Genomic DNA, 11,001 nt, shown 5'->3' with positions numbered 1-11,001 from the left:
TAAACAAACTCTATCCCTAGATGAATGCTCATTTACCTAGATAACTCAAGCATCAAATTCCTTTGGTTGAATGTTATCTAAGTAATCATTAATCTCAAGTCTACTAGCCATCTTAACACCTTTAACAACAAATTCCTTTGGTAAAGAATGTTAAAAACTTAGGAGAGTTGGTTCAGGCATTTCATCAAACACCTTCCGGGTATGAAATGCCTAGAGCTCAACTTTAGAGAGGCCAACTCTAGAGTTGCATTAAAAGCACTCTACTAGCAAGGAACAAGATGGATCTATACTAAAACACCTTAGATCTAGCTTAATCACCCTAATCTACCTTAACCCATGAATCCAAAATATGTCTACTCAATAATCTCCATGAGAAACTTTAAACTCATGTAAGGATCAATGCTAATCATGTTAATGAGCAAGAGAAACACAATTATTATAAGATGAAGTAGTTCCTTAGATTATAGAAAGATTCAAGCTTTTACAAGTTTAGACAAAGTCTTAAGAGAAAAATGAGATAAAACTAGGGTTTTGGAAGCTAAAACTATTTATAAGAGGTCTAAACTCGTCCTGGTTTAGTTGAATTAAACCGGGTCAAACCGGATTAAACCGGTCAACAGCTCAAAATCTCGACCGCGAGCGGGTTCTTTCTCCCGCTCCAGCAAGCCGCTACCAAGCTCGCAGCGGTTACCTTTGACCGCTGTATCATGTCGATATCAAACAGGGAGGTGATATAGAGCGAGCGGCCAAGCAACAGCCCTCACCTAGCCGCCGTGGCACTTCTTCGTCTTGGCCAAGCTCGTGGTGGTGGTTCAGTTTGTGCTCCAGCCAGCAGCACCGGACTCGCCCTCTGCAACTCTGTCGAGGCTGAGCTTCAGATCGAGAAGCTCGACAGCTCCTCTGCCATGGTCGTCGCGTCTGTCTCGGCTACGAACCTCACCGTGACCAAGCTTTCTCAACAGCCATTGATGAACCTCGAGCTCAGGAGCGATCTTCAACCAATCCCGAGGCTGCGCCGCCGGAATACCTCGTCGGAGTCATCCTCGTCGTCAATTCACTCCTCGCCGAGCTCCATCGTCGTGGACATCTTCAGATCGTGAAGCTTGAGAGCTCCAATGGTGATTTTTGCCCTTTTTGCACATCTGGCCCTTAGACTTTTGGATATTTAACTTTTCGACCCCAAAACTATCAAATGTGCAGAAAGGTCCACCCGAGTCAACCCCAAAGCTTTTGATTGTGCAATCTAACCCAAGGGAATATTCTGAAACTGCAACCTTGGTCCCTGAACTTTGGATAACTTCATATTTGACCCCAGACTTCCATAGTGTGCAGCTTAGCCCTTGAATTTCTCCCCAAACTTCCAAATAAGCATTCCAACCCCTATGATATGCAAATGAGTATGCAAATACATCACAAAGACCTAAATGCAACCTAAAATGATCATAATAAGCTAAAATATGAATCTAAAACTTATAAGATTCATCAGATATCAAGGTTCGGGACAGACTGTAAGGAACTGATTGCAATGATAAAAGACCCCCAAGCTTGGCCAAGCTTTGCGACGGAATTGGAGAGGATAGAAACGTTACATATATGCTTTCCGGACTTCAAAATCACGCAATCAGACTTCTGATTTTTTAGCTAAGACTGCTAGATATTTCCATAGGGAGTTGCATTTTATTGGTTGTTCTATTCCGGTTCGGTTATCCAGACCACCTCAAGTTTGAGTACTAGAATGGCCTTTTGACGTCAAAAAAAAAAATGAAGGGTAAAATACATTTATAACCCTTTGATTAAGTTTGACAAAAAAAACATATGGTTAACAAATCTAAACTTAAAACATCAACTCTAAACCCTAAATCATCAACTCTAAACCCTAAACCATGAAACATCAATTCTAAACTTTAAACCCCGAAACATCAACCCTAAACCCTAAACCCTAAGCCATCAAATCTAAACCCTAAAACATCAACTCTAAACCCTAAACGTAAACCTTAAACCCTAAACTTTCAGATCTAACCCTAAAACATCAATTCTAAGGCTTTAGGGTTTAGAGTTTAAGGTTTAGAGTTGAAGGTTTAGGGTTTTGGGTTTAGAGTTGATGTTTTAGGGTTTAGGGTTAATTTTTTAGGGTTTAGAGTTTGCTTTTTAGGGTTTAGGGTTTAATGTTGATAGTTTAGGGTTTAGGGTTTAGAGTTGAAGTTTAGGGTTTAGGGTTTAGTGTTGATGTTTTAGGGTTTAGAGTTGAAGGTTTAGGGTTTAGGGTTTTGAGTTGATGTTTCGGGGTTTAGGGTTTAGAGTTGATGTTTCAGGGTTTAGGGTTCATATTTCAAAAAAAAAATAGGGTTTAGGATTGATGGTTTAGGGTTTAAAGTTGAGTTTTAGGGTTTAGGGTTTGAATTTCGAAATAGTATAATTCGAAAAAAATTAATTTTTATTTTTTTTTATTTTTATTTATTTAAATATTTATTTATTATATATATAAAGAACAAAAGCATAAGAGTCTTTTGCCACTTAACGAAGAAGGTATTTTTGAAAATGTTCATTTAGTGGTGGTAAAAATGAAAAGTGCTAGCATGAAAATGGTAAACATATAATTTCTCCTTCAAAATATAACATATAAAAAAATCTATTTTTTTTATTATACGGTTAATGTGATTGTTTAATTTCTTTTAAATATTAATATAATTAAAAAGAAGGAGGGATGATACAAAAATTGTTATCAAATTTATATTATTCATAATCATTAATTGTCATATATATATATATGTTAATCAAAATAGGTAATTCCATAACTTTTATTTATGGAAATAATGGATAATATTATTTTGTACATTATTAATTAATTTTATAGTTAGTTTAATAAAAAGTATAATATATGTTTAGATGGACCAACCTATTTTTCTAAAAATTCTAAGAATCATCAAAACGATGACACGAGACAACGAACAAATGTTGTAACGTTTCTCGATTAATATATAAGGGATATAAGGGATGTCAACATTAATGCAAAGCTAATAAAACGTTTGGTTAACCAAAAACAAACCAAGAAAACTTTTATTTTTAATCTTCTTATCTCACATTGTTAGTCACATATTCAACACTTACATACTGGATATGATTGAAAGTGTAACATCAGTTGTAAATCTTTGACAAAGATTCATCAACTGAGTGATAAAAATGGAGGTGAGAAATTGAAGCCGTGAGTTAGTATATCCACTCATGCTAGCTAATATTTAAACGAGCTTTTAAACAAATTTGACAAACATCAGTTTATATATGGGCAGAGAACGTGCTTGAGGCTAGACACAAAGCCATTACTAGGACCCATTGCTACTTGGCCCATTTATAAAGACCAAGAAGCAAATGTTTTTAGTTCAAAGGGAAACTAAATAAACTGTGTTACAAAAGCTGCTGATTCTAGTGGGAAACAAACGGTAGAGATTCATTAATGCTGAGATCAGTACTCTTTCACGTGGTCCCATTCATCATCCTCAGTGTTCAGAGTCGTTGTGGTGAGCTCAGGAGTGCTGTATCCTGTTGATGAACCATTAACTCTAATCTGTTCAAAAAATAGAACTTGTACAATCACCCGCATCGGCAAACGCTCATTCTGCACTGCATGTTCACATGCTTCAGCTGAAAGTTTTCTACAGTCCATTAACCCGCAAACTCTCTTCTTCTCGCTTTTGCCAATCCCTGGATGTTCCTAAAACGTTACAAAAATCAAAATGGCTCAACAGAATTAAGAACTATTATGAAAGAACACAAGATTTTACCAAAGCACAGTTGGACTTTTAGCGACAACTCTTAGATTATCTAGTAGGTAGGTATTTATTATTTAATGAGTAGTAGGTTCAATTCTCGTTTGAAGAGATTTTCTATCTAAAGGAAAGCGAGTTTTAAATGGTTTGGCCATGTAGGTCCGTATATCCCTTAAAGTGAGGCCCAAACCAGAACCTCTTAGTTATTCAAAAAAAAAAAAAACAGAGGATTTGCATATCTTATGTTACCTTAAGAAACATGTCGATGGCGCGGTATAACCCATCATGAGACTGTCTTGGGAAGCTAGAAACCGTTTCAGCGAGAGATATGAAGTTCTGGAGAAGGAGATTAGAGTCTCTAGACTTCTCAGCTAAGTACCCATCAACAAGCTTTGCAACAGATGCTTTTGGGTGAGTTTTTGGATCACGGTCCATAAACTCCTTGACTACGCTCTGCACCATATCTATATCAAACATTAAGATGTCACTCACTGCTGTCTCTTCAAGCTGCTCGCTGATCCGCTTCTTTAACGTCTCCTTCACGGTTTCTTCACATCCAAGAAAGACCGATGCTCGAAGCAGCTTACTCAAGAAACTAGAAGAAACGCTTCCTTTCTTATCCGGGAGAAGCTCTATGATGGATTCAGTCAATGATTTGTCAATAACTCTCACTGAGCCTTTGCTAAAACCACCTATTCTTCTTCTTGCATAAGCATGTAACGCTTCTCCAATGACTTCAATAGGCACTTTTCCTCTCGTCTTGATAGCTTCAATGGCTTGTTTATACAAATCGATATGAAGTTCACATAGATCTTCCACCCACCAGTCTCTCGGAACAGCTTTCTCATCAAGCTTCTTCTTCCTGTTGTAAGTGTAAGACCAATCGACTTTTGAGGTGTCTATGGAAGCCGTGTAAGCGACGGAGTCGAGACAACGCTTGACAAGCTTGAGGGTAAACTCATTAGAGTAGTTAGGAGAGAGATCCCTCGTGGTCTGGAAGACATTGATGGAATCTTTCCAGCTGCGGAAGATAGTCGAGTTCAAGAACACATCAATCTTGTAAACAAGATTGCTTTTCTCAAACGTTTCGTTCATCTCCAAGAACTCAGCTGCACAGCGAGCCGCAAACACGTTGTAAGCGTTTAAGGTCACGGTGATGCCGTAACAGAACTTGACGCAAACCTCAAAAGCAACAGAGCCACCAGGAATCTCTGATATGTTAATCTCATCAACTTGGTTCTTCTTCTCTTCATTTCTTGATGTTGCTATGAGTTTCTGGAGATATCCACTTTTGGAAAGCAATGGAAACTGAAAAAAGATGAAAACTGTTCTTTTTATGGTATCTGCTTTTTATTGTTTTTAATGTTTATAAGCTTATAAGAGTTGTTCTTTACCTTATGCAAATAAAACTTGATATTGCCGATGGTGACGATGAGCTCTGTTTCTAACTCAGTGGCTACATACCTAAGAGCAAGAAACCATCGTCTAAGTATCATCAAGAGAGAGAGAGAGAGAGAGAGAGAGAGAGAGAAGTGAGGATATGTTTATACATACCTAGCATCGTCTCCTTTTGACTGAACCGTATCAGGTTTGGATCCAAGTTTCATAAACTTCATTTTTTTTCTCTCTTTGAGCACTTGTTGAGTGCAAGAGTTTAAAGATCTTTAGCCCAAAAGAGAAACAAAGCTAAAGAGATCTATGCTCAAACTTTATTCTCAAGAAAGCTTAAGGAGCTAGTTTTGGAAGAAAAGAGTCACTTTAAAAGAAATATTGTTTATGGAGTTTTCACGTTGGAAACATACATATTAACATATATATAATATAGAAATTTTTTTAGAGATTCGCGACAACACACCCACCAACTGAAGGCTCGAACATCCAGATACCACGCTTGTCTCTTTTCCTTTTTCTAAGTGCTTCACACATTCACAGACAGAGAACACACATGAAGCTCCTCTTTTTTGTTGCCCGTTGTGTAATGTTTTTCTTTTCGATTATAATAGCCTAAAGATTCTGACTACAAGGAAAGACACAAAAAAAAAAACGAATCCAAAGGTTGCATCTTTGTAATTTTGATTTATGGGTGATGAATGCAAAAAGGTTGATTCTAAGCATTTCTCTCTGTAGCATCAGAGTTTCTTGGTAACATTTATTCAAAGGACAAAACGAATCAAATCTTTTTGTATGTTTTCTATAAAGATGGTTTAGTGTAGGCCTAACATCAGAGGCCAGAGATCGTTTCTCGATGACTCGATCGATACACAATAGAGATAACGTACTCGTAAGTTTCCCTGTTTTACTGAGGGATCAAAGAATGCTAAGAACATGATTATCGGGGGTTTTTAGGGTGGGGTTCTTAGCGTAATATAAGAACACGTATCTTAACTTTTAACTTAAAAGACGGGTTCTTATCGTAATATAATAAACTCATCCTAAGAACCCCCAATAATCATGCTCCGAAGGGTTTATGCAAGTGTAACCGAAAACCAACATGCAAGTGTTATTTGACTTATTGGTATTAGTGTTAAGCTTATTGTTCATAATGGTGACGTTTAATAGACTCAACTTTAATATTGCTGCCACATACAGTTGATACTGCTTCCGTCGTGGAATAGTAGCACATACAATGGTTTATCATTGCAATATATGGAAGCTTGGTATGCATCCTCTCACCCCTTTCCCTTTACAATATGTCTTGCATTGCAATGTTTATAGATTAATAATCATGTGTTGTCTGTCCCAGTCCCACATATACCGATATACGTATGTGTGAAATGCAACTTTTTCTCCTGTAGAGATAGTATTTTATATATTTCTCTTGCGTGATAAGAATATCTCGTCACCACCACCATGTCTTCTTTATTTCTTCTATTGTACCTGGAAAATGTTCTTGAGGAGTTTTACCAGTCAAAGTGATGAACAATACATCGTAAACTTCATATTGTGAAAGATTAACTTATTAAGTATTATGCAGAATAAGTGTGTTAGTTTCGAATTTTAGTTTACAAAAAAAAAAAAGAATAAGTGTGTTAGTGTAGAATCAGCCACATCTCCCTGCAATACATCGTAAACTTCATATTGTGAAAGACATTATACCTTACCAAAGTCGCCTTGAAAAATAAAATAACGGGTTTATATTAAAATGCTCATCAAACATTTTCAAGCTTGGGCCAGCCTACCTACAAATATTCAATTTGAGCCCAAATGGGAAATATAGGCTGACTGACACCCATTTGTAAAATACTTAGACAAAGACACAAAGCTAAAATTCTCCATATAACATTGAAAGTTCAAGAACTTCTAATGTTCGCAAGAAGATTATTAGAGTTAATACTCTACTAATAAAGAAGACCGCTGCCGACGTCAAAAAAAAAAAAAAAAAAAAAAAAAAAAGAAGACCGCGCGCGCACTGCTTTATATCATCACTTGATCTATTATTGTCTTCTAATCATTTTTACTATACTATTTGTTGTTTTTATTTCATTTGTATTATTATGTATTTATATTAAGTTCTAATAATATAATAAAATTTTGGTCGTTAAAAAAAAAAACATTGAAAGTTCAAGTGTTATGTCAAAAAATTGGAAATATAAGAATTTCATAGTAGTGGATGAATTTTTTTCTTTTTTCATGGTAAATAAAAAAAAGTGTTTTTACATTATTAAATTGATTGCATTATTAAATTGATTTTTTCATATGAGTAATTGTTGACTTTTAGATATTTATATACTGTTATTTTGGATCTTTTCAAGAATTTAGGATACTTTGAATATTTTGAGTATTTTAAATACTTTGGATATTAAATATACAACTACTCAATATATTTAAAAATATAATTGTGATTCAGATATTTTGTTTGAAATATTTTGGTTTGGGTCGGATTTGGTTTTGGTTCTTTAAATACCATTTTTTTAATTTGATTCGGATTTGTATAAATTTTTTGGGTTGGGTTCAGTTCTATTTTTCAAGTAATTATGTTTAACTTACGTGATAAAAGACAATCGTCGAAAGTAGGCCTAGACATTTTGGGTATCGGTTCGGTTCGGATATTTTGGATTTCGGATAGTTTGGGTAGAGGGCTAGAGGATCCATTTACAACTTGCTTATTTTTGGTTCGGTTTGGTTCGGATAGTTTTGGGTTTGGTTCGGTTTGGATAGTAAAATTAGGAACCGGAAAATACCCGGAAAAAATTTGGTTCTCATTTGGATCCGGTTGGGTTCAGATAGTTCGGATATAGTTCAGATAATTCAGGTAAAATATCGGTTATTTAGGGTAAAATATCAAATAATTAAGATGATTTAGATATTTTTTTGGATATTTCGGATTACTTTGGATATTTCAGATAAAATTTTCCGGATAGTTTCAGATACTTTCGGGTAGTTCAGATATTTTATAATAATTTAGTTATCCTCAACTATTTTCAGATACTTTTGACAGATTTTTAAATTAAAATATATGTTTAGTTATGTTATATGTATATATAATTAATATTTTATATGTTCGGATATCCGTTCGGTTTTCGGTTCGGTTATTTCGGATATAGAAATATAAGAACCGTTCGAGTATTTGAGGGTATTGGTCCGGTTCCGGTTTCAGATATTTCGGTTCGGTTCTTCTGTTCCGGTTATTTTGCCCGGGCCTAGTCGAAACTTAGGCTGAGCGTATAGCTTACATGTCAGCTTTAAAAGTATACACTACTAACTTGGCTCTCGAAAAAAAAAGAGAAACGTTAATTTCATTATTATAGAAATGTTTCTATGAGATTCACCAACGAGTATCTAGTTAATTCTTTATGATCTTTATCCTTGTTTCTTCTTTCTTTTCTCTCTTTTTTTTTATATGAATAGAAGAGAGAGAGAAATCTTACTTGCACAAATTTGTTTTTGACGAGGATCTATGCCAAGTCTCAAGATGACGAAAATAAAGAGATTTGGTGTGATGTCATTATGAATAGAAGAGAAAGAAAAATCTTACTTACACAACTTGTCTTATGACGAGCATTATGAACCAATCTATGCTAAGTCTGAAGACGACAAAAATAAATAGATTTGGTACGAAGTTGTTTTGAATCCTTCAGTACCCAAACAAGCATAGGTGGCAATGGTGGATCAATCCACTTTGGCGTTTTCATGATTTATAATTTCAGTCAACAACTGAAAGAATGGAGGGGCGAAGCCAGGTACAAGACTATGGGTGCGTGTGCACCACTAATTTTCAGATTTTGATAATTCTCTAAGGTAAATTAAAAAGAAATTATTAGAATTATATGCATTCATTCATTTTGTAAGCTTTGTGCACCCACTTGAGACTCACTAAAACAAAGAAAGGAAATGACCGAAAGACACCAAAAAATGTGGCATTAGTAACATGCTCCCTTATGGCCTATACTTACTTCATAATCTTTTGGTGTGAAATAAATCTAAAAGAAATATACATATTAGATATTGAAGAAAATTCAACAAACTAGTGAACTTCTCAAAGTTTTATTTGCAACCAATTTTTTTAATCCATTGCATTCCTTATTAGAAACTGATTATCTTATGTAAAAGTTTTGTTTCGCCCTTTTTTCATAGACCATTCTAGTTGCATACATACAGACATACCCAAAACCTAATACTTCACATAACAATTCTAAAATATGGATATTCTGATACCAAATCTTCTATTTCATAGAAAATTTGACTCATTTTCTCCATTTTGAACAACCTTCCATATTGTGCTTCCAATTTCACATGAATGAGTTCCGACAGCCAGTAATGGAACTAACCAAAATCTACTCTTAACATAAATAAGGTTGCACAAACAGCATGGTCTAACTTATGTGGTTGTTGCACGTTTTAGGTTAATGAAATTTTCTTTTGTCATGATAGAATTCCAAAATCTCATAAACGATGATCCTGAGAAAATGGGTACGATGATCCTGAGAAAATGGGTTGTTGATACTTTTTTAACTTTAGAGATATTGAGATCCTGAAAAGGTCTAGACTAATCTCCACAAGGATGGTGTGGTTCACGGATGAATTTACTCTGAATATTCATATAAAACCTAAAACATGGCCTCATATCTGCGTTGCCACATATGTTTAGTGTCGTGGAGTTTATTCCCTGTACTCCACCTACTACTAAATATCCCCCGTTTAGGTAGAGAAAATGGTAATATGTTGGAATCGACCATTGGAAGTTTGGAACAACAATTTAATATAGAAACCAACTAAAACAGAAATAAACTCTACATAACAGAGAAAATGGTCATTTATTGGAATCGACCACACTTAAATGAACAGAACAACTGATGCAATCACAGGTCATGCTGATACACTACCAAGGTGTTGCTCGAAGAGCTAGACTACGTAAGCATGTAGTGTAACTGTAACACCCCCGAACCGTTCTAGGCATAGTTCGAACCACCGGCCAACAATCAAACAAGAACATGACCGACGGCCCGACCATCTACCAAGGTTTGGGAGCGCTACAAGACAGGTTAACGGGCAATCCAGCCAAAGTTACAAAAAGTGCAATTTCTTAACTAGGCCAGGCCGCCCACTAACACGTACCGTCAGACCAAAGCCTAAGGCTTCTCAACCCGTACTCCGATCTGACGTTGTGTTAGCTCGGACAAGCTAATATCAGAAACAACAAAGCATTTCCACAAAACGTTGATTTTTATTTATCTTATATAATATCTGGTTCACAACACACAAAATATTATACAAGTAGTGGCATGCCATGCGAGAAAAAGTACATACTTATAGTCTGAAAGCGTCTTAAGCAAAAAGATGCAAATCTACACCAGCCGGCCTAGCTTTCCGCGACCTCTACAAGCTCACTACTGGTCACCTGAAGCAACAACGAGTGAGGAGTGAGTAATCTAGCATTACTCAGCGAGTTACAATCCCCAACTAACAAATACAACCCCTCGCTATCCCACCTCAAACAATCTAAAGCGAGAGGTTCACCTAACAATAATTCAACCCAATTCAATGAATAATAATAAGCAATATCAAAAATACGCAGCAGGAAAAAGATGGTAAGATAACTAGCATTATGCTAGCTCACCACCAAACTCAATTTCGAAATAAATTAAGATTTAACAACCCGAAACACGATATAATATATATAACAAACTCGGGCCCTGGTGACGTTAGGTTCCTCCTTCCCTATCGGCAATATCCTATCTTCCTACCACAAAGGCCGGAAGAAGGAACTTTCAACCGACCGCGGCCCACAGTCCTTCGG

At 35.8% G+C, this 11,001-nt stretch overlaps 1 protein-coding gene across 1 annotated transcript; it reads right to left on the bottom strand.

The window, feature by feature from the left end:
- Nucleotides 1-3,321: 3,321 nt before the first annotated feature.
- LOC106340704 (BTB/POZ domain-containing protein NPY4) lies at nucleotides 3,322-5,515 on the bottom strand. Its single transcript, XM_013779551.1, has 4 exons — nucleotides 5,319-5,515; nucleotides 5,159-5,228; nucleotides 4,014-5,072; nucleotides 3,322-3,709 (listed from the first exon to the last, which is right to left on the bottom strand). Exons 1-4 carry the CDS (start codon nucleotides 5,378-5,380, stop codon nucleotides 3,461-3,463), a joined length of 1,440 nt encoding a protein of 479 aa, XP_013635005.1. The 5' UTR covers nucleotides 5,381-5,515; the 3' UTR covers nucleotides 3,322-3,460.
- Nucleotides 5,516-11,001: the final 5,486 nt, after the last annotated feature.

Source organism: Brassica oleracea, chromosome C4 (assembly GCF_000695525.1).
Source record: "Brassica oleracea var. oleracea cultivar TO1000 chromosome C4, BOL, whole genome shotgun sequence".
In the NCBI taxonomy this organism is placed as follows: domain Eukaryota; kingdom Viridiplantae; phylum Streptophyta; class Magnoliopsida; order Brassicales; family Brassicaceae; genus Brassica; species Brassica oleracea.
Note: the sequence above shows the minus strand (reverse complement) of the source record. Positions and strands in the feature narration are given on the sequence as shown.

What these genes read in the sequence shown, in the direction of transcription:
- LOC106340704 (XM_013779551.1), bottom strand. Translation starts at nt 5,380, where the DNA reads ATGAAGTTTATGAAACTTGGATCCAAACCTGATACGGTTCAGTCAAAA. An exon ending in TCAAGTTTTATTTGCATAAG is followed by an intron (nt 5,073 to 5,158) that starts GTAAAGAACAAC and finishes ATCTTTTTTCAG; the next exon opens with TTTCCATTGCTTTCCAAAAG. An exon ending in CCATCGACATGTTTCTTAAG is followed by an intron (nt 3,710 to 4,013) that starts GTAACATAAGAT and finishes GTAACGTTTTAG; the next exon opens with GAACATCCAGGGATTGGCAA.